General features: G+C 43.0%; 1 protein-coding gene across 1 annotated transcript; it reads left to right on the top strand.

The window, feature by feature from the left end:
* Window positions 1–162: 162 nt before the first annotated feature.
* Window positions 163–24,982, top strand: LOC309701250 (protein NLRC3-like; the record flags this gene model as incomplete). Its single annotated transcript, XM_082525344.1, has 5 exons — window positions 163–336; window positions 506–708; window positions 4,100–4,274; window positions 11,498–12,444; window positions 24,733–24,982. 5 exons carry the CDS (start codon window positions 163–165, stop codon window positions 24,980–24,982), a joined length of 1,749 nt encoding a protein of 582 aa, XP_082381470.1.
* Window positions 24,983–25,008: the final 26 nt, after the last annotated feature.

Below are 25,008 nucleotides of genomic sequence, written 5' to 3' on the forward strand. Positions count from 1 at the left end.
CACAGTGTGCTTTGAGGTAGCAGCCAAGAAAGATATAGTGTGTGTCTATGAGCACCTGCATTTTCAGGTATTGTATTGTATTGCATTCAAAAGGTTTTCTTCATGTAATCTGCTAGAGGGTGTGGGGAACCATAGCCCCGTCCCCAAGGGCATGAAGCAGGCATGGAGGAGATCCAGGCCCCAGACTTTCAGAGGCCCCCAGAGCGTGAGAGCCCAAGAAGTACCATCAGAGGTGCAACCGTGCCACTCTCCTGGAAAGAGCTAAGGAGAGCCCAAGACAAGGGGTCACCCAGAAGCCACGGAGCAGAAGCCAGAGGGAGCTGTGGTGATGTGCCTGTGAGCTCTGCTGGCATCCAGCCACGCCACAGTGCACCAAGCCCCAGGCGCAGAGGCCCAAGGTCCAAGGGCCCCCCATCCCCATACAAATACTCATCACTCGCCCAAAGTAGAAACAAACATAAATGGACACTGTACACACCCTCTCCAAACATGCTCTATATCCCAGGTCCAGGCACCACCACCCCCGAGGGGTGATGGTACCCAGACCCAGGAGATTTTAGCCTTTTTCCTGGGGTGGAGACAAGCAGACCACCCCCGGTCCCGGAGCAGCAGGGAGACCCCCCACCAGACCCCCATCAGACGGCCAACTCTTCCTCCCAGCCCCTCCGTCCCGATGATAAACAGAGAACGGGAGTGTGAAGACCCCATGTCTCCCTCTTCCCGCTCATATGTGGTGCTGCTGCATGCTGTTCTAAAGTGTATTTAAAACATAGAAGAGGCATGGTTCTTCCTGCCAGAGAGCAGCCGGTGTCAGCATGGTCCCTCCCGAGAACCCTCAATATCTTCATGCATTTAAAATTGAGAGACGGGCACCGACACCAGAGTTGAGGTTAAATACCCAGAGTGTCCTCTGGATACCATATAACATGCCCACCCCCCAAGGCCCTATATGTATGTGCTATGATAGTGTGAGTAATGTGGATGTATAGGATGTGGAATAAAACTGAAGTACAGGTGACCCGAAGGGGACAGAGGAGGAATGCCTCTCCTGCACCTTAGTGACACACCTGCACCCCAGAATGTGACCCCATAAACAACTTCCCTAAACCTGCTGGTCTGGAAGTCCAGCAGTTCATCTAAACAAAAGGCACTTAGACTAAAACAGATATAGATATTTTATCCTACCATAAAACAATAAGAGAAGGTACAACCTCTCCCATGCTCCCAGGATGTGGGTGTGAATGCCAGAACACCAGAAAACAAAGTCGTTGCAGACCACTAAGGATCACATATCCTATCACTACACAACTGATTATACACCTCTAAGCATATATGGTTAGATATTTCCCAATACAAATAACAATAATAAAATATAAATCCAACAGGCTTAACCCGGGGGTTGTAGTCATGACCTGGTGATGCCCCACTTTTTAGTTATTTATTTGTAAAAAATGTTTGGAATCATGTATGATTTTCGTTCCACTTCTCACGTGTACACCACTTTGTGTTGGTCTTTCACGTGAAATTCCAATAAAATTGATTCATGTTTGTGGCTGTAATGTGACAAAATGTGGAAAAGTTCAAGACCTGTGTTTGTACATGTTCAGTGTCACAGGATATTGGCTGGCTGTGCTGCCATCAGTAATAATTCTTCAAATATAATAATCAGTGTTTGAGCAGTTATGATATCAGGGGCAATCTAGACATGTGTGACAATACTGAACATGTCACATGATGCACTTAAAAAGCATGTGATCCACTCTCAGTCTGCACTTTCATTTAAGACTTCCACATGTCGAAACGAGCTTTGAAGAAAAATCAGTTTGGTGCTGAAATATTCAAACGCCGCACCAAGAAGAACAACAAAGTAATGAGATGTGTTTGTGTTTCAAAAAGGAAAACCAGCAGAAATAAATCACAACCTGCCAGATATCAGGGAGTTTCCGAGGTGCACAGGTCGTGTGGTTATCCAGAGGCGTGCAGAGGGAAGCAGGTTCCCCACCCCCACCCCCCTTTTGAGGAGAAGGGGGGTGGGGGTCGGAGGCGAAGATTTTCTTGTAAAAATAAGGGGGGGGTGTAGCAAAACAAGTTTGGCAACCACTGTTTGTCCGTGATTTGGACAGCCCAGCGTATGCTCCCAACGCAGGGGAAACAAATTCTGTCGGAGATACCTATCTTGGCACAACCGTTGTGCAGGTGAAGCCAAAGGCAAGATATTCTTCTTCATATTTTCTAGTATTTGGCTTAAAAGCACGTTGGTTTGACAATGCTTCATCTTCTGCTTTGCGTTTGTGTGACAGTCCCGTCAAAAACCTGTCCATCATGCTAGCACTGTCTAAGCATTTTCGTTTTATTATTATTTATTGATTTTTAGTCCACAAACACTTCTTATAATAACTAGGAAGAGAATAATGAAGAGTGGCATTGTAAAGCGCTTTGGGTGCCTTGAAAAGCGCTATATAAATCCAATCCATTATTATTATTATTATTATTATTATTATTATTATTATTATTATTATTATTACAGGGCTGTTAGATATAACGATATATATCGGATGACGATATAAAAACATCTATCGTTTCATTTTACGCTATCGTTTGTTTCGTGGTGTCGCAAAATAAACTGTTTACGGCAATATTTTTCCATCATTTTGATGGTCACTGTAGTGGCTATATTAATTTCTTAAAGTTCTCTCTTTCTCTTATATTTTATATAACCACACTACAGACGGACAAGCGCCTGTTTTAATGTGTTATGGTTAGCAACAACGATGGTAACAGCATCGCATGTCCGCTTGTTTATGTTCCACATAAACCTTTCACAATAAAGCTCAAGCTCCTGTTGAAACTTTTCAAAATAAACTGAATCACGTGAAAGAGCAGATTATTTACGGATGAGAATTAAAAAAGAGCCGCCAGGTGCTAAAAAATAAACCTTAGACTCAAACGTTAGAACAGGCTTTTCCCCGCAGCACGCCGTGTAATAAATACTCACAAAGAAAACGGCGGCCTTTACAACTTATGTCTAAAACTGTATAGTTTCATGCATTGGTTAAAACACTTGACTCCAGCTACATGGCGCGCAGCTGGAAACACTTCCCGCAAGTCGAGCTGCCGGAGATTCACAGAATTTACAGAAAATGTTACATTTTTGTGATTTATATCGTTATCGGGACGATAGAATTCTTATATATGAGATTTTGGTCATATCACACAGCCCTAATAATAACTAACTATTCCTGGAATTCTGGTAATAATTATCAGGCAAAATGTCCTCTGTTTGATTAAATAATCCCGTCTTATAATACGGGAGAACAAGAAATGTATCATTTTCTGTTGTAACCCACAAATTGAGGTGGATGTGGATTTAGCAGCATGGATCAGAGAGACAAAGAGAAGGGAGCCCCTCCCTCTAAAACCACTCTGTGTGGGGAACCTGAGAGCCAGTGTACCCGGTGTGTTTCTGCGAATCTATGACTGGGTTACACCAGACCAAAGCTCAGAGGTGAGATGACCATCTCTAACTGTACATGACTCCATGACTGTGTTTCCACAAACACAGCAGTCAGAGTGTAAAGAATGGATGTTGTAGGAGGTGTTTTGAGTGTCTGTAGGACTCCAGCTGCTCCAGCAGTTGTCTCCTTTGTTCTTTGCTTCAAACACAGTGAAGGTAGGAACTTTCAGGTGTTGCTAGATGGACGAGGACAAATTGTTTAGTGAGACATTTGATTTATGTGAAACTTATGTGAAACCGTTCTAGCCTGTTCGTGCAGCCCTGAGTGGCTTTAAGCTCAGCTGATCCTTATGTTTGTCTGCTCTAATAGAGGATAACCAGCTCATTAGGATCAATGGGAACATGAGAATATATCCAATGACCAGAGCTATCCCGTCATCAGATAATTATATTGTAACTGTTATTGTGACGATTCCTTCTTGGTACCATGTTCCTGATACCAGAGCAGGTTTAGAAACATGATATCAGACTGGTGCCAGTATAAATAATACAGATTGAACATGAAATCTGCTGTGAAATATACTAAATAAGTAAACAAAAAAAGTTGTGATGAGACCATGATTCACATGCTCTCTTGTTTTACAGATTAAAGATGGAGAAGCCGGTTCGAAGACAGTTGCTGGACATACTGGATGATTTAGGTAAAAAGGATCTGGAACGTTTTCACTGGCACCTGCGGATTGGACCCGGAGGTGATTTCATGACCATTAAAAGGAGCTACCTGGAGAAAGCAGACACAAGGAGAGTAGTGGATCTTATGGTGGGAACATATACTACTGGCCGTGTGATGGAGGTGGCGGAGTTGATTTTAAAGAAGATTAAAAAAGGTCATTCAGAGATTCCATGAGTTTGTCTGAAGAGTCGTGGATAAGGCAGAAACACACAAACTCTGAGCTGACCAATCAGAGCTCTGATTCTTTCCATGTGACATTGCTGTAGCTTCAATGTAGCTCTCCAGTATGATTAAAGTCAGAGAAAAAAATAAACATCAAAGACTCAGTATGGTAGGAAGACACAACATTCTCACAATTTATTTTATGTATTAAAAGTTTTAATTTTGTCTGTCTTTCCTCCTCAAATAATCTTTGATTACAAATGTTATATTTACATTACTTTGAAGCCATGCAGGTTTTCATTTTTAAACAGTCCACCTCATGATCACTTCAGGTGCACTTTCCTCCAACAGGAAGGCCCTCAGCCCATAAGGCTTCATTACTTTCATCAGAATCAGAAGGTAAGATTCCATGAGTTTGTCTGAAGAGACGTGGATAAGGCAGAAACACACAAACTCTGAGCTGACCAATCAGAACTCCGATTCTTTCCATGTGATATCTCTGTAGCCTCAGTTTAGCTCTCTAGTATGTCAGAGCTCTAATGAATGAATGGCTGGTTGGTTTAAAAATCTCTGGCTTTAGTTCACTGGCTATAACAGCACTTACCTCATATTAATGCTTCAGGAGCAGATCCAGTTAAAACTGAGGACAACTGACCTTTAGATGAGATGTAAGGATGGTTTATAGCAGATTCTAAAAAAAAATAGAAAAGCATCTAACCTGTTTGGGATCAGAAATATCCAAACAGGTCATGCTTTAGGATCTCATAATACATTCAGACGTTCACTCTTTGTGCTTTCAAATGGCTTTTAAATTTTAAACCAGAGTTTTTAGAAATGTATTAATTTTTTATTAAGTGAAACGATATTCTAAAGTTATTAAATATTTGAACACTATATTGTGTATTATGCTATTTTTGTAATATTATCAAAGCAAATCAATATTTATTAACCATCCATCCATCCATCCATTCGCTTGTGCTTATCCTTTTCAGGGTCGCGGCGGGCGCTGGAGCCTATCCCAGCTGTCTTAGGGCGAGAGGCAGGGTACACCCAGGCCAGGTCGCCAGTCTGTCGCAGGGCTAACACATAGAGACAACCAATCACACTCACATTCGCTCGCCACAGGCACTATCTCTACTTTTAACATTAGGCTTTAAACTTTCCGTTTTTCTAAAGCATATAGTTAGAGCTGGATCGGGTAACCCTAAAACTTCCCTTAGTTACGATGCAACAGGTGTAGGTTGCTGGGGGATTCCCATTATGCATTGGGTGTTTCTTCTTCTCTGCCTGTTTATACACCACTTAGCTGCTAATCTGCAGCTATAATAAATCTCTGACCCTCTTCCACAGCATGTCTTTTATCCTGGCTTCCTTCTCTCAAGCAATCAGTCAAAGTAGATGGCCGCCCCTCCCTGAGCCTGGTTCTGCTGGAGGTTTCTTCCTGATAAAAGGAAGTTTTTCCTTCCACTGTCATTACAGCGCTTGCTTATAGGGGCTAAAATGATTGTTGAGGTTTTTCCTTACAACATAAAGCACCTTGAGGTGACTGTTTTTGTGATTTGGTGCTCTATAAATAAAACTGAATTGAATATTTCTCCATAAAACCTTCCACTGAGTTATAACCAGTCTTGGTCAAGTTACTTGAAAATGGTAATTGGTGATTACTTCTCCAATTACTCCCATTACTTTACTGATTTCTTATTTTCAAAAGTAATTAGTTACTTTATTACTTAGTTACTTTTTAAAAACATGATACACAACCTGAATACATTTTTTTCTGTAAAATCGATAATATAAAATAGAATCAAATCAAAAAATCTCTTTTAAAAAAATGTTTTATTAGTTTTAATCTTTTAATTTTATGCACATGGCACTGAGGAAAAATTAAATTATATGAAACAGTCTTTGACTTTAAGAAATTTGTTTAACGTTTAGTTCTATTTTCTGCATATTCCAAGATATGAAATAAAATATTTTTTTGTGTTTACACTAGGACTGCCACGATTAGTCGACTAGTCACGATTACGTCAACTATTAAAATCGTCAACGACAAATTTAATAGTTGATGCTTCGTTTGAAGCTTTGTAAGATCCCGAAAAACGCAGGAATAAGTAGGATTTAAGAGTGTAATAACAGACTGAAACTGAAGATGGCAGCACTGCATGTACAAGGATGCCAGCTGCCGTTAAACCCCGAAGAAGAAGCAGTGTCCGATTTCATAGCTGTGTCCAAATTTAGCGGCTGCATCCTTCAGAGGCAGCATTTGTAGGCCAATTACATAACAGCGACGCAGCGAAGCCTGTCCAAATTCGAAGATTCCCCCAAACGTGGCCGAAAAATGCGTCCTTCATTTCCCCAGATTTGAAGGATGGGTCGGGTGTATACTTCGTGGCCCAACCTATCCCACAATTCATAGCGTGGCCCTGCCAATTCCAGTTTTCAACAATGGCGGCAGCTACTTACAAATTTCTGCTCGGTTTATCAAGACATCACATATTTGCAAAAGGGCTCTGACGTGTTCGGAGACGTCTGTTACCCACCCGCTCAATAGCTAGAGGGTTCAAGGTTCACTAGAGCTGGCGAGAACAGTGAACTCCCGGCACATCATTTTCAAACCCCTTTGTGTTCTTTCGCATTGTTAATGTTTGGCTTTTTTCAGTGTTTTATTTGTTCCTCAATAAATTGGTTTGGCTGAGATTAAAGTTAGAGTTTTTACACAGCTGAATAAATGTCAAACAGAACTGATTAAACAGAAGCGTGAAATGGTCGAGAATTTACTCCAGTGTCCTGTTATATTTTACACAGAAAGAACAGACGGACGAGTTTATTAAACTCCCCCGAGACAATCTGCAAATGTCATTAAAAGTTTAATAAACTATCATCTTGTCTTTATTTTTAGTTAGCACATACATTAAACACTTAAAGCTGTAAGCTAATGATAATTATATAAGAGCAGACACATGCTGATGCAATAAGCTGTACGTTTTATGTCCAATGGACGCATGATCTGATTAGTTGACTAATCGCAAAAAATAATCGGTGACTAGTCGACTATCAAAATAATCGTTTGTGGCAGCCCACATCAAGTAAAACAGCAAAAAAATAAATAAAGATCCAAGATTCAGCAGCACTAATTGCTGTCGCTTTTAAACCTATTTTCACCTGTTTAGCAGAAGTGGGGCCGATGGAGGTTTGCCCGGTGCTGCAGCGATCATGTCAGTCGGGGGTTCCTGAGGTGTGTCAGCAGGAACTAAAATCTAAGCTGAAGAAGAAGTTCCAGTGCATGTTTGAGGGGATCGCTAAAGCAGGAAACCCAACCCTTCTGAATCAGATCTACACAGAGCTGTACATCACAGAGGGAGGGACTGCAGAGGTCAATGATGAACATGAGGTCAGACAGATTGAAAAAGCATCCAGGAAACCAGACAGACCAGTCAATCAAATCAGTCAAAAAGACATTTTTAAAATTCCACCTGGAAGAGATGAACCAATCAGAACAGTGCTGACAAAGGGAGTGGCTGGCATTGGGAAAACAGTCTCAACACAGAAATACACTCTTGACTGGGCTGAAGACAAAGCCAACCAGGACCTCCAGTTCATATTTTCATTCACTTTCAGAGAGTTGAATCTTCCGAAAAAGCAAAAGTTCAGCTTGGTGGAACTTGTTCATCACTTTTTTACTGATACCAAAGAAGCAGGAATCTGCAGCTTTGAAGACTTCCAGGTTGTGTTCATCTTTGATGAAGATGAAGATGGCGCCGAGTATGGCAGCCTCGTCGCGAGCTCCCCTAAGCAACAGCTTTTTTCTGTGTTTAATTTTACTTTTCCTTCATTTTTTCGCGAGTAGCACATGTCTCCTTGTGTACGACCGACAAACCTTACTGGACATAAAAGACGGTCTTTCTTATAACTTTCCGGAGTTCAAGTTTTGCAACACGGACGCTCCGTTTGCAGACCCCCATTCATCTCACCTGAGACACCTTTGTTCTCTGGCCCTGGAGGCCGCAAACGCCGACGCAGAGGGAGAAGATCTGGCGTTCTGGTTCGACTGAGACGGCGCACTAACAGACCACCGCTACCCAGTTTATTACTGGCTAATGTGCAGTCTCTGGAGAACAAGCTGTGCGAGCTTCGGGCACGGATCTCATTCCAGCGAGAGATGTGGGACTGCTGCGTGATCTGCCTCACAGAAACCTGGCTATCGGACAAGGTACCGGACTCCGCAATACAACTACCGGGGTTCTCTGTGCACCGCGCGGACAGGTCACAGGATCTTACTGGGAAAAGCAGAGGCGGTGGTGTGTGTTTCATGATCAACAACAGCTGGTGTGATTATGCGAACGTGCACCCGGTCAAATCCTTCTGCTCACCGGACCTGGAGTACCTGATGATTAAGTGCCGGCCATTCTGGCTACCGAGGGAATTTACAGCAGTGATTATTACGGCTGTTTACATTCCCCCACAAGCCGACACTGACCGTGCACTCAGGGAACTGTACAGCGCGATCAGCAGTGAGGAAACCGCACACCCAGAGGCAGCGTTTATCACGACCGGGGACTTTAATAAGGGAAACCTGAAGAAAGTCTCACCAAAACTCCACCAACACATCCATTTCAACACTCGTGGAGACCGGCTACTTGACCACTGCTACACCTCTTTCCAGGATGCGTACAAAGCCCTCCCCCGCGCCCCATTCGGCCAATCAGATCACCGCTCCATCCTGCTCCTGCTCCTGCCCGCCTACAGGCAGAAGCTGAAACAGGAAGCTCCAACCCGGAGGGCGGTGCACCGTTGGACGGACCAATCGGAGTCTGCGCTGCGGGACTGTTTTGATCACGCGGACTGGGAAATGTTTCACGTGGCTGCTAGGGACATTGATGAGTACACAGACTCAGTCTGCGGATTTATCAGGAAATGCGTGGAAGATGTCGTCCCATCCAGAACAGTCAAATCCTTCCCAAATCAAAAACCCTGGATTACCGGAGATGTTCGCGCGGCACTGGCGGCACGGAGCACCGCCTTTGCCTCCGCGAACACATCGGACTACAAACACGCACATTACCAACTCCGGAAGACGATCAAAGCAGCCAAACGTGAGTACAGGGACAGGGTGGAGCAACAGTTTGACAACCCTCGGAGTATGTGGCAGGGACTAAACACGATCGCAGACTTTAGAGGGAAAACCAGCACACCGCAGACCACGGCCTCTCTGTGTGAGGATCTAAACGCATTCTACGCTAGATTCGACGCAGCGAACACCATGAGACCGGACAGTGTGCGCACCGCGGATGACGTCAGTGCGCACACTGTGTCTGAGGAGGATGTGCGGAAGTGCTTCAGGAAGGTGAACGCGCGCAAAGCTACTGGTCCGGACGGGATTCCCGGCCGCGTCCTCAAGTCATGCGCGAATCAGCTGGCTGGAGTGTTCACACACATCTTCAACCTTTCCCTCTCTCTGTCTGTAGTCCCAGCCTGCTTCAAAATGGCCACCGTCATCCCTGTACCCAAATCCTCCACCATCTCCTCACTGAACGACTGGCGACCTGTAGCCCTGACCCCCATCGTAAGCAAATGCTTCGAGAAGCTGGTCAGGGACTTCATCTGCTCTGCACTACCCGACTCACTGGACCCTCTACAGTTCGCATACCGCCACAACAGGTCCACTGATGATGCCATAGCCCTGACACTACATACTGCCCTGTCACACCTGGAGAAGAGAGACACGTATGTGAGAATGCTGTTTGTAGATTACAGCTCAGCATTCAATACCATCGTTCCCTCGAAGCTGGACAGGAAACTGCAGGATCTAGGACTGAGCAGCTCCCTCTGTGGCTGGATGCTTAGCTTCCTGTCTGACAGATGCCAAGTGGTCAGACTGGGCAGCATCACCTCATCCCCCATCACACTGAACACTGGTGCTCCACAGGGGTGTGTACTGAGCCCTCTCCTGTACTCACTCTACACCTACGACTGCACAGCCACTGACAACTCCAACATCGTTGTGAAGTTTGCGGACGACACTACAGTGATGGGTCTTATCACCAATGGTGATGAGACGGCCTACAGGGAGGAGGTCAGCGCCCTGACCCACTGGTGTCAAGACAACCATCTCACCCTCAACGTCGCAAAGACAAAGGAGTTGATAGTGGACTTCCGGAGGTGCAGAGAAGTACACACCCCCATCACCATCAACGGCGCTGCTGTGGAGAGAGTGAGCAGCTTCCGGTTCCTTGGTTTACATCTGGCTGAGGATCTTACGTGGTCAGTACACACAAACAAAACAGTGAAGAAGGCGCAGCAGCGCCTCTTCTTTCTCAGGAGACTGAAAAGATTCGGCATGAGCCCCCGCATCCTCAGGACCTTCTATCACTGTGCCATTGAGAGCATCCTCACTGGATGCATCACCACCTGGTATGGCAACAGCACCGCCTACAACTGCAAAGCTCTCCAGCGAGTAGTGCAGTGCTCTGAACGGATAATTGGAGGTGAGCTTCCCTCCCTCCAAGACATCTACAGGAAGCGGTGCCTGAGGAAAGCGGGGAGGATCATCAAGGACTCCAGTCACCCCAGCCATAAACTGTTCAGACTGCTTCCATCAGGAAGGAGGTTCTGCAGCATCCGGTCCCGTACCAGCAGACTGAGAGACAGCTTTTTCCACCAGGCCATCAGACTGCTGAACACGTCATAGACACCTCAGCTTCACTACTGGAACTTTAATATTATGCACTCCATACCGTACAGTAATGCCACTGTTTTGCACATGTCTCAACTCTGTATATTTTTATAGATTTTATTTATTGTTTACTCTATTTAATTTGTAAAATTTGTGTATACACACACACACACACACACACACACACACACACACACGTAGAAAATATTTAGTATACACATCCAGAAATGCATATACTATTATATATTGTACATATATTTATTAGTTTCAGATGTAGCCATTCTTGTATTTTGCTTGTTTACGTTATTGTATTTTGCACAACTCTGTTGCTTGTGAAGCTTGCACACAAGAATTTCACTCACATGTACTGTACCAATGTACCTGCACATGTGATGTGACAATAAAAGTGATTTGATTTGATTTGATTTGATTCTTTGATGGTCTGGATGAGTATCGAATTCCTCTGGACTTCAAGAACACTAAGATACTGACTGACCCTAGAGAGTCCAGCTCAGTGAATGTGCTGCTGACAAACCTCATCAAGGGCAACCTGCTTCCCTCTGCGCACCTCTGGATAACCACACGACCTGCAGCAGCCAATCAGATCCCTCCTTACTGTGTCGACATGGTGACAGAGGTCAGAGGGTTCAGTGACCCACAGAAGGAGGAGTACTTCAAGAAGAGATTCAGAGATAAGAAGCAGAGCAGCAGGATTATCTCGCACATCAAGACATCGCGAAGCCTCCACATCATGTGCCGCATCCCAGTCTTCTGCTGGATCACTGCTACAGTTCTGGTGGATATGCTGAAAACCAGAGAGGGAGGAGAGCTGCCCAAGAACCTAACCAAGATGTACATCCACTTCTTGGTGGTTCAGGCCAAAGTGAAGAAGGTCAAATATGATGGAGGAGCTGAGACAGATCGACACTGGAGTCCAGAGAGCAGGAAGATGGTTGAGTCTCTGGGAAAACTGGCTTTTGATCAGCTGCAGAAAGGAAACCTGATCTTCTATGAATCAGACCTGACAGAGTGTGGCATCGATATCAGAGCAGCCTCAGTGTACTCAGGAGTGTTCACACAGATCTTTAAAGAGGAGAGAGGACAGTACCAGGACATGGTGTTCTGCTTCATCCATCTGAGTGTTCAGGAGTTTCTGGCTGCTCTTCATGTCTATCTGACCTTCATCAACTCTGGAGTCAATCTGCTGGAAGAGAAACAAACAACCTCCCAGGAGTCTGAAACAAGAGAATCTACAGAGATACTCTTCTACCAGAGTGCTGTGAACAAGGCCTTACAGAGTCCAAATGGACACCTGGACTTGTTCCTCCGCTTCCTCCTGGGTCTTTCACTTCAGACCAATCAGACTCTCCTACAAGGCCAGCTGACACAGACAGCAAGTAGCCCACAGACCAATCACGAACTGTAAACTTGAAACTCTCAGGTAAGGATACAGACTTTTTGACACATTTTGACTCGTAAATCTGCAAGTTTATCTTGATGCGGATGTTTAAAATCAGGACGATTTTTCTTCAGTTCTTGAGTTTATATTTTTAACTGTTTATCTGTGACTTTGTTTGGGCGAATGTTTTTTTTTTTTTTTTAATTGTCTCTAAAGTCAGTACTAAAACCCACATTTAGATAGACAGCAGAGTGTTTTTGTGCTTTTAAAGCCAGTGTCACTTTGTTTTTTTTTAAACATTTTTATTTATTTTTTATTTTTTATCTATTTGTATATTTATTTCTGCTGTTTAACTTCTGCTCACGTTTTACCCTCTTTTTTAAGAGGGTAAAACGTGACAGGCTGACTTCTTCAGCCTGAGACTGAAGAGGTCACTTGGATGAGTGACAAAATGTTTCTCCCACTGAAAACGCTACGTCCAGATGAACAGAATCAACCTTTGGAGATTACCTGGATGATTGAGCATGCATTAACACGCTTTCTGTTAATGTTCCATTCCATCTCCGTTGTCTGTATTTGGGTCCACACTCTCTCTACTCCATGCCACCTGCCATAGCAGATGTGACAAATACATTCTGAACCTTTTTTTTTTTTTTAGCTCTTAACAGATTATGAAACACTGAATGATTTCAGGCACAAACTTTGTCTAATAAACTTACATCTTTCATTCTTTATACAGATCGAGGAGTTGTGGTTCATCAGAGGTCAGCTCTCTGATCCCAGCTCTGAATACCAACTCCTCCCTGAAGCATCTAGACTTGAGTAGTGACAGTTTTTTCCCAACTAACAGCAAGCTGCAGGATTCAGGACTGAAGCAGCTGTGTGGTTTTCTGCAGAGTCCAGGATGTGGACTTAAAACTCTGAGGTCAGTCACCATGTTTCAGTTTGTCTGAGGTAAATATGATGCGAATGTTATGCTGAGACTAAACTGCAAACATCAGCAGCAGGCTGATATTATACTGATCCACACTGAGGACCTTCATGGTAAAGTCTGTTTTCTTCCTCTCTGGTTTAGTTCATTGACTGTACCAGAACAATATTACACATTTAAAACCTTCATAGATGAAAATGTCCTCCATCGGACAATTCATTCTGACACACTCACTCAGTTTCTCCTCATGGTTTTCTTCAGTTAAAATTCTTACCAGGGCTGGAACGAAATATTTTTTGGATTGATTAAGCTCTCACGTATTGGAATATTTTGTCTATCTAATTTTCAAAACATTAACTGTGTATGATGACAGTTCGATATTTAAATAAAAGGAGCTTTGGAGAAGGAAACATTAAAAAACATTTCAGACTAAGATCATAAAATGAAAAACAAAAACTGTAAACCTCCAGACTTGAATCGTTCACATGTGTTCAGCTCCTGCTTATACCCAGTATTAGCTCATAGTCTGTGGAAGAAGAGTAAACCAAGATAGCGCCAGTCTGCTCGGCAGGTTGTTTTCCTGCTACCTCTTCTTACCCTCGTCTCCATTTTCATACTTTTTATTTCGACTGTTGTGCGCTTCTTATTCTCGTCTTGGCTTTGTGCCTCTCTGAGAACAATGCTTTAATCACATATGATCGGCTAACTCTATTAAATCTCCGGCCACCTCTCTTCCATGAGCCGGAGCTACATTGGGACCTAGGAGACGCTACGCTGCCGCGTACCTGCCTGTCTACTAGAACTTTCTGCCTGCCTCCACCTTCCCTGTTCAAGAGGCACTCCAGGAGGCACGGTAAGCGGAGTGGACTTCGGGTTAACCTTAAAGCCTTACTTAAGGCACATGCTGCAGCTAACTCCTCTCCCTTCCTGGACTTTCTGCAATTTCCATTCACTTCCCACGGCCGGCCATCCTTCAAACTGCTCAGCCATCGCTGGATCTGCCCTGTTGGACTTCAATTTTATCTGGCCTTTCCAGTGGTGTGCTCATCGCTTCGGACCTGGATTGGGACCTTTGGGACTTGCGCTCAACACAGGCAAGCTGAGACGCGCCTCTGTCAGGGACAAGGTGACTAAGAGCGTTATGGCGTTGCTTAACACAAGATCACTGGTGAATAAAACCTTCATCCTAAATGATCTTTTTCTCACCCTGCACCTGGATGTTTTGTTCCTGACCGAAACTTGGATTTGCCCCAGTTAGCTTTTCTACTTCTCTGAACTCCTTCCCCTGACTGTGTTTTTTTCAGCTAACCGAGACTTTCAGGGAAGGGTGGAGGCATAGCAACGGTTTTTAAAAATAAACGTAAACTTCAGCGACTGCCTTTTTCTACATTCTCTAGCTTCAAGGACATTAAGGACATTGACAATGTTGGCATCTCTGATCATCATCTGGTTACGTTTATTGCTGCCTTAGGTGTAACACACATGAACACTGCTGATCTCTGTTGCCCTGTACGTGTAATCAACTCTGAGATTGTGGCTAATTTCACTACTGTCTTTGATATGATGGACCCCAAGTGTCGTACTCCCCCCTCGGCTGATGAAGTTATGAATGCTATGTTATCCTCATGCTCCACCACCTTGGACCTAGTTGCAGGACTCCAGAGTGCGACAAAATTTTTTAATGGGGCGTCTAAAAAAAAACTAAAAAAAAACCTCTGAAACTACGCTTCACATTTAACAAACATCGTCATGAATTCCCTCTTACTTTTGCTGTTTTGCTGCAAAAGTAAGAGGTTAAGTTAAGGCCTGATCCATCTGAAATTCATAGCCAGTGCTCTGACACGGAGCCATCAATCTTTGAACACTGAAAAAGCACAGTGTATCCAGAAAACACATTACATGTCGTGATAAATGCACTGCCCAATTGAGCAGGGCGATATGACCAAAAATATTTATCACATTTGAAAAATGTGATAAATGATATACATTTGAAAATTTGCGATAACAATATAACTGACGATATAATTGACACTAGACAAAACACTTTACAACTCCACAACTTTATTAGTGCAGAAAACCCCATCAATGTATTTTCACTTAAACAAGCAGCTGTTTTTTTTTTGTGCATTAAAGTTATATAAAAATGTGACAGTGCAAATTCCTTGCTGACAGTTTAACCAAAAGGCATTTCCAGTGGAAATTGGCCAACATATCCTCAGCATAGCCATGTATAATATCCACAAAACTTAAAAAGAGGTTATACACACACAATACGGTAATATTATGTTGAAGCACAGTACGTATCACTCCGCGAGGCTCCTGCCTACGATAGCCATAATGCTCCGACAGTCCATCAAGTGGTGCGGGTCATAGCTTAGCCAAGTCGTATTAAAACATTTGACAGATTTTCGAGCGCCGTGTACCACATAAAATCGTTTCGAGGTCAGTAAACACAACCAGAATTCATACATAAGGCACACGGGATTATAAGGGGCACTGTCGATTTTCAGAAAAATCAAAGGATTGATTTTAAGTGTGCCGTATTTTCCAAACAACACGGTAATAACGACGACCCGCTAGCACGCTCTACCAAAAATAGTGCTTTGTTGTGTATCTGACGGACGAAAGCTAAACCAGTTCCGCACCACTGAAGTTGCAGCATTTTTACAAACCAGTTCTGGTTCATCTGTTTCATTTAACGATCCACTTTCACTCTTCTCTTTATCAGGATGTCCTAAAAACTCACTGAAAAGCCTTCAGCTAATCCAAAATGCTGCAGCAAGAGTCCTGACAGGGACTAGAAAGAGAGAGCATATTTCTCCTGTTTTGGCTTCCCTTCATTGGCTTCCTGTTAAATCCAGAATTGAATTCAAAATCCTGCTCCTCACATACAAGGTCTTAAATAATCAGGCCCCATCTTATCTTAATGACCTTGTAGTACCATATCACCCTATTAGAGCACTTCGCTCTCGCTCTGCAGGCCTACTTGTTGTTCCTAGAGTATTTAAAAGTAGAATGGGAGGCAGAGCCTTCAGTTTTCAGGCCCCTCTTCTGTGGAACCAGCTTCCAGTTTGGATTCGGGAGACAGACACTATCTCTACTTTCAAGATTAGGCTTAAAACTTTCCTTTTTGCTAAAGCATATAGTTAGGGCTGGACCAGGTGATCCTGAATCCTCCCTTAGTTATGCTGCAATAGATGTAGGCTACCGGGGGATTCCCATGATGCATTGAGTTTTTCCTTTCCAGTCACCTTTCTCACTCACTATGTATTAACAGACCTCTCTGCATTGAATCATATCTGTTATTAACCTCTGTCTCTCTTCCACAGCATGTCTTTTATCCTGTCTTCCTTCTCTCACCCCAACCGGTCGCAGCAGATGGCCGCCCCTCCCTGAGCCTGGTTCTGCCGGAGGTTTCTTCCTGTTAAAAGGGAGTTTTTCCTTCCCACTGTCGCCAAAGTGCTTGCTCATAGGGGGTCATATGATTGTTGGGTTTTTCTCTGTATCTATGAAGCGCCTTGAGGCGACTTTTGTTGTGATTTGGCGCTATATAAATAAAATTGAATTGAATTGAATTGAAATTCTCATTCTGCGTCGCCGCCATGTGCGTATTGTAACAGGGGTGTAACAGTATGTAAACATAGGCACTGCGCATGCGCGTTTTACCCATATTCTATCGCGATATTTCATTTTCCTATCATTGCCCAAAATTACACCGGTATTACCGTGAACGGTATTGTAATGTTTGCATGCCTCAAACATTAATGATCACACCTTCAGTAATTCTCAGTTCCATTCTTTAATTCTCAGGCTTGCAGCGATAACACAGTCTGCAGCGCTAACTTGTTCATTTTCCATTTCCTGTTCGACCTTTTCAAAATAAAACTTCTGTAAACATCACAATCACCTCCTTTTTTTTTTTTTTTTTTTAAACAAACTTAGGTATTCAGCGAGGTGAATTATTAATCTGAACCTATGACAACGACACCTAATAAATTACCAGAGGTGGGACCAAGTCATTGTTTTGCAAGTCTCAAGTAAGTCTCAAGTCTTTATCCTCAAGTCTCAAGTCAAGTCTCAAGTAATGTCAGGCAAGTCAGAGTCGAGTCTCAAGTCACTGGTGTAAAAGTCCGAGTCAAGTCACAAGTCTGAAACTTTGAATTTCAAGTCCTTTCGAGTCATTAAAAAAAACGAAAAAAAGCATGTTGCAGTTATGCTAAATGTAAATATTAGACCATGTAATTTTTAAATCTGTGTTTTTCTCAACACATGACAAAATAGTGAACTTAGAAAATATACACAAATTGTGAAATTGCACCTCTTTAGAATGCAGCTCAATTAAACCTAGCTCCAAGAATAATTTTCACTGACAGTTCTGAGATAAGCTGCATGTTATTCTTGGATGCGGTTGTAGGACCGGCTTTAAAATCGCATGACAAAAATATCATACACATTAAAAAAAAACTGCATCACCAACGTAGCCTGGACAACATTTGCTAGTTAGATGAAGTCAGCTATCTCATCTTAGCATATTTATATGCATATTTATAATTATACAGTTCTTGGAGTGAGTGCATACACTCATGAAGTTTAGTAACTTCCGGTCACTGCAACAAGCCCAGGTACAGTTTACCGCCGGATGGGTACAGGACCTTGAAATGCACCGTGTAGAACGAAAGACCATCGTACGTATCATAAGTTTACCAGTCTCACAAATCGTCGTCATAAATACACATTCGTTAACCGTTTATTAATAGGACCTTTGAGCTCAATGGTAATTAATTAGTAGTGGAAATAATTTCTGGTACCCATCACAGAAATGTAGCAGTGACAACAGTATTGTATGCTGTAATCGTACTGGGCAATTAGTGATACAAAAAACCTGTTTTATCCTGTGAATAAAAGTATATGTTTTTGTCAATGTACCATAATAACAGAAGCGAAACGCAATATTGTGTCAGGACAATTCACTATTTATGCACAATAAACAAAGGAGCATAGCGCGACAATTTCTGTTCAGCGCCAGACTTGCTTGTAACCTATATCACTAATTATGTTATGAAAATGACGTATTAACTACAACAGCAGACTGACCTTTGTGGAAATGCTTGGAGCAGACTAACCTGTGAGCTGGAGTGTTCTGGGACGTTATATTTGATCTTTGAATGGCTGCAATCCAGGCCATCCGTCGCCTGTTTGTCACTTCGGAAACATGGCTCGAACAATTTCTCTTCAACGACGTAATCCGATAACAACCGATCTCTTTACCCGTCTGCTTCCCGTGGCTGTCATGCGACCGGCTATTGCAGTTAATAATACAACAGCTTCTTGACATTTTTGTGTTTCTTTTTATCGCTGTGTAACTGATTTTAATTGAAAGCCTGCGTGCGCTAGTACTTCTTGCCACGAGTTCCCAGAATCCTTTGCGGTTCTACCCGTGAATGACGTCACATTTTCAATCTCTATATAATATGCGTGTTAAATTTTATATTTGGGGTGAAATATCAAGTCTTTTCAAGTAAACCGGTTCAAGTCCAATTCAAGTCCCAAGTCATTGGTGTAAAAGTCCAAGTCAAGTCACAAGTCTTAGAACATTTTTTCAAGTCAAGTCTAAAGTCATAAAATTAATGACTCGAGTCTGACTCGAGTCCAAGTCATGTGACTCGAGTCCACACCTCTGTAAATTACTGAACGTTCTTATTACTTGAGTTTCTCCACACCTAAACATCACTTAAACAGCACTGCGTTTGCGCAGATCTGTGACTAAACACTATCAACATTCAACACTATAATACTGTTTACAGTGTTAGATTCAGGAACAACAAACATGTTACACGCAGCATAACCTTTAACTGGTCACTCAGATATTCAAGTCTTAGATCTGATGTAATCAGACAAATGCATAGGTGCGCGTCTGTTTGATCTGACTGGGTATCTGGGCTTGTCTGTTAAGGCGGGGTCGACATGCCGTCCAGGTGGGGCATCTTCAAGTCCATGTCTGATTTTCTTGAAGAATGAGGCATTCCTGACAATTGAGTGTCCATCCCGTGTAGCTGTAATTTCAGAACCCTTAACCTTAGTCACTTTGTAGGGTTTTGCATTGTATGGTGTGGATAATTTGTTGTGCTTGGGTTGGCGATGCAGCACTGTGTCACCCAGACTTAGTGTGTGTGGTTTGGCACGACGAGTTGCATCTGCGAACACCTTCATCTTGATCTTTGCACTATCATCCCTTGCTCTCACTTCAGCATCTGAACACTTCCGTGGAGTGGTGTTAACGAAAGGGAGCTTGGTGTATAGCTGGCGTTGAAACAGTATTTCAGCTGGTGAGCTCGCTGTTGTGCTATGAGGTGTAGATCTGTACTCACGAAGAAAGATGTTTAGTTGCTGTTTCCATGGTGTGCCCTGCGTCTCGGCAACTCTCAGTGCTTTACCTAGGGTTCTCATGAATCTCTCAGCAATGGCATTCGCCTGAGGCCAACAAGGTGTGATTTTGCGATGATGGAATCCTAGGTAGTCTGCAAACTGTGAAAAAGCCTCACTGTTAAAAGGAGGACCATTGTCAGTTTTTACTGTCCTTGGGATCCCAAACATGTAGAACACTTTGTCAATTACTGGGATAACAGAAGATGCTGATGTTGAGCGTACACTTTCAACGACTGGATAGCGAGAATACTCGTCTGTGATAACGAGCAGGTATTCCCCCGTAGGGAGTGGTCCATAAAAGTCTGCACTGACACTGTGCCAGGGCGTTTCCGGTAATGGTGACATCTGCAGAGGGTCAGTGTGTGTGACAGGTGTGCTAGCTTGGCATGGCAGACAGTTTTGAACTGCAGATTCTGCTTTCCGATCGATCTCTGGGAACCATACTTTGGTACGTAGCAACGCTTTGGTCTTGACGGTATCCTGGTGCCCTTCGTGTGCCAGCTGTATTGCTCTTTCTTGTAGGACAGTTGGAATGATTATCCTCGTGTCTCTGAGAATGAAGTCAGATGAGTCGGCTACTGTTAGTTCACTTTGAACATGTTTGAATGATTTCAAAATGTCAGCATGCTGGGATTTATCTGTTAGATGCCACGTGTTGTTCCTGATGTGACCAATGACTTCCTGCAGAACCTGGTCTTTCAGAGTCTCTGTTTTTATCTCGCGAAGTGTCATGGCTTTTGGGGTGGAGTGATAAGAGAAGAAATTGACATACTCTTCTGCAACCTTACGTGCACGAGCACTTTCATTCTCCTGTGTTGGCACTGGATGACGTGACATAAAGTCAGCTGGATTATCTTTTCTGTATTCCACTCTGAAGTTATATGGCTGAAGTCTCAGTCCCCATCTTTCTATTCTGGCAGGTGGTTTTGATCTTGGGTTATTCCAGATGATTTCGAGTGCCTTGTGATCGGTCACCAGTGTGAATGGATGTCCATAAACATACAAATGGAAATGTTCGCAATTCCACACAATGGCGAGTGCTTCTTTCTCAGTCTGCGAGTATCTCGTTTCCACATCACTCAGTGCTCTGCTTGCATATGCAATAATGTGCTTCATCCCCTTTTCATCTTTTTGACAGAGAATGGCACCCAGTCCTACTGGACTAGCATCAACTATCAGTTCAGTCTGTCTGCTGGGATAGAAGTAGGACATCGTCGTGTCACTTGTGAGACTGACCTTGAGTGCCTGCAACGCAGTTTCTTGGTCTTGACCCCATGTCCAAGGGGTGTCCTTGTGCGTGAGCCTGCGCAGTGGCTCAGAGATCGATGAGAAGTCTCTGATGAACCTTGAGCAGTAATTGGCCATGCCAAGGAGACTTTTGATGTCAGCAGGTGTTTTTGGGTTGGGAGCGTTTTGAACTGCTGCAACCTTTTTAGGATCTGCTGAAACGCCACCTGCAGAGAAGATGAAACCAAAAAACTCAAGTTTCGTTTTATTAAATTCACACTTCTCTCGATTCAGAGTAAGACCTGACTCTGATAGTCGCTTAAAAAGAGCTGTAAGATTGCTGTCATGATCAGCCTGGTCCCTGCCAAAGACTATAATTGTCATGGTCGGCTGTGTGGCAGGCAGGCAGGAGTGGTGGACCCAAAATGCAGGATTCTCAGGACACGAGGTTTAGACAGAAAATGCAGCTTTATTGCTGGAGCAGAACATCAAGATAAAATAAAACTCACAAAAGCAAACAAAACTCTAAACAGAGATGCAGGAGGACTGGAAATCCTAAACACGCAGCAAGTGAGGGTGAACAGACGTTAACGATGCGACACCGAGTAGGGGAAGACACAGACACTAAATACAAGAGGTGAACGGAGCAAAGAGGAAACAGCTGGGAGACACGGCTGACGTTGATTACACTGACGAGACAGGGAGAGCACAAAGCTGAACGCACTGACAAAGGACACAGACCTACAAAATAAAACAGGAAGCACACGCCAGACAGAGACAGACTCGTAAACAGGCATAATGACGTCATGGACAAACAGAGGGACATACGGGCAGAGAAGACCAAGCACAGGCAACCTAAACCAAACATAAGGGCAAGATAACAAAACCTAAACCAGACATAATCATCATCGTCATCAACATCATCATCAGATAACTAAAGAATCAGAATATAATTGTAATCAAAACAGTATCACCAGAGAATAACCAATCCATAATGCAAAAATAAACCAAAACATAAGAAACTCAAAATGCTGGGTCGACCCGACCCAGGACCGTGACAATAATGTCATCACTGAGATTTTTGACTCCGTTCAGTCCTTGCAGTGTCTGATAAATAGCATTTTGGAACACTTCAGCTGCAGAAGAGACTCCAAAGCTCAGTCTTTTATAGCGCCGAAGTCCCAGATGAGTAGTGAACGTCGTAATGTAGCGGCTGTCAGGGTGTAATTCAAGTTGGTGGTATCCTGCCCTGAGATCAAGTTTTGAGAACACCGTAGCTCCATTCAGCTCATGGATTACATCATCAATCGTGGGCGTGACGTGTCGTTCTCGTTCGATTGCAGTGTTTGCTTGTCTCATGTCCACACATATCCGTACGTCATTCGGATTCTTTGGTTTTGGCAGTGTTACAATGGGTGAAACCCACGGTGTTGGTCCTGTAACCTTTTCAATAATGTCATCAGCTTCTAATTTCTGAAGTTCATCCTCCACTTTTTGACGTAAATGAAAAGGAACACGTCTGTGTGGTTGACAGGTTGATTTTACATCTGTGTTTATGTGCAGTTTCACTTGAAAATCTTTGAGTTTTCCAATTCCCTGGAAAAGTTCTGGGTGTTGTTCTACTAGCTTGTCTGCAACAGAACGTTGAGACTGAGAAGAGACCGCAGTCACAATATGGAGGAGTCCCAAGGCTTTTGAGGTTTCAAAACTCAAAATATTGAAACCTCCTCCTTTAATGACAAAGAAGGAACACCTAACTGTTTTGTCTTGTTTTTCCACACTGCACCTGAATGCACCACACACAGGGAGAGACGTAGATGAGTGGTATGGGTAAATCTTGATGTCTGTAGAAGTCAAAGTAGGACGTGGTGTCAGTTTGTTGTAGGTAGCTTCAGTTAAGCAGTTAGCAGTGGCCCCAGAATCGATTAGCACCGGTATCTGGGTGCCCATTACTCTGATTTCAGTATGTGGGAGTTTAGGATGTTTAGCTGTGTTCACCACATATACATAGGCGTCATCACTGCTGGATGTGTGCCCTGTCTCCACATGTGCAGCGCTATCTGTTACTTGATGAACAGTTTGCGGTGGCAGATTTTTCTTATACTTCTTTCCACAATGTGTCTCTTTTCTCTTTGAGCGACATTACTTTGCAAAATGATTGTATTTGCCACAAGAATTACAGATTTTGTCTTTGGCTGGGCAGCCTTGCTCATGAGGATATCTGCCTCCACAGTTTCGACAGCGGTTATTCGGCTGCCATGAGGGTGTCCATTTGTTTCTAGCCACGGTATCACGTCCTGTTTTGTGCTGTACTTTATTAACTGCAGCTGTCTTGTCAGCTTCCATCCCTGTAGCTTGCAATTCAGACAACTCACATGCACGCCCGTGATTTAATAGATCATCCAACGTTAAATCAGGTTCTCTGAGTGCTTTTCTACGCAGCTGTGATGATGTACAGCTTTGGATAATTTGTGTTTTGATTTCTGCAGTCATGTCTGCAAACTCACAGTTTTTGGCTAGAATCCTAAGCCTGGTGTGATAGTTGTCCAACGTTTCACCTGACTCTTGCACCGCTTTCCTGAACAGATAAATCTGATACTGCACGTTTGGGCAAAAACAATGGGCAAAACAATTTGCATATTAATGATCAAGGAACTGACCTCACAGCCCATTGTTCATTCTGTGGTTCTAGCTTCAGTCTTTGTGCAAAGATACTGTTTATAAGGTTGGGGAAACTTGCAGTCAGCTGAGACTGAAGAACTGAAAATGTCCAGATGAACAGAACCAACTTTTTGGGATTTCCTGACCTGGATGATTGAGCATGCATCAACACGCATAAAATGTCAGAGTATATATATAAATATGTATAATTTAAAAAAACCCAACATATTCTCACAAATAAACACGATCTAAAACATCGTTACATATTTACAGTTCTAAGGGACTGATAAAAGGAAACCAAAAAAACTAATAAAAACTATACCAGACTCGGTCCTTTACATGCTCAAATGGCACATGGTGTATGAACATGACCCAAAAGTCAAATTATTCCGACCCAACAATTGGAATAAGCTGATAGGGAAAATTGGACAAACTTGACCCGAGAGAAGGAAATAAGATTATGAAAAGTTCAATCAACTTGACCTTTGAATGTGATCATTGAGCTACTAAAAGGACAACTTGAACAACTTATTTTTTTAACTTCAACAATCTCAAAAAAATTAAAGCTTTTACTGAACTTGTTTGTAGATATTAAACTGCTTTCTTTATTTAAGAGTGCAGTGTTGCTTCATATTAGAGTCAGAGTTTATATTATGGTATGTGTTTTCTTCTCTGGCAACATGACACTAATCAAACCTTAGCAAATAATCACAAATGTCTCTGCCCTCTTACACACTCTTCTCCACTGGTCTATATTTATTTGATTTTCGTGTTCATGTTCTTAGTTCTTCTGCAATAACATTAAAGGCAAAAATCATCTTCAAGTTTATCAGGATTGATCTTTGGCTGTTTTTAGATCAGAGTTCCTCGTCCTCAGGTTTTATAGTATCAGTCTAATTGCCTGAGATTCTGTATGAGCGGCAGGTTTTTTTCATTAAAATCATGTCATTGCAGTAAATAAACAGTAGAATCCAACAAAAAACTGCAAAGACAATATGATTTGTTGTAACACTGATCCTGTTTCACTTTGTTCCCTCTGCTCAAAATATCCCCTCGTGTTTTGTAGATTTAAGATGAAGACGCCTGTTCAGGAGCAGCTATTAGACCTGTTGGATGATTTGGGAGAGGAGGAGCTGAAACGTTTCCACTGGTACCTGCTGAATGTACCTGTAGGTGATTTTCCAACCATCAAAAAGAGTCATCTGGAGAACGCAAGCAGAATGAAAACAGTGGATCTTATGGTGGAGACATACACTTCTGGCCGTGTGATGGAGGTGTCCAGATTGATTTTAGAAATGACGAAGGAAGGTCAGTAGGAAAAAACACCTGGTTTAGTGTACGG

This window comes from Aulonocara stuartgranti (assembly GCF_965226115.1).
Source record: "Aulonocara stuartgranti genome assembly, chromosome: 23".
Taxonomy (NCBI): Eukaryota; Metazoa; Chordata; class Actinopteri; order Cichliformes; family Cichlidae; genus Aulonocara; species Aulonocara stuartgranti.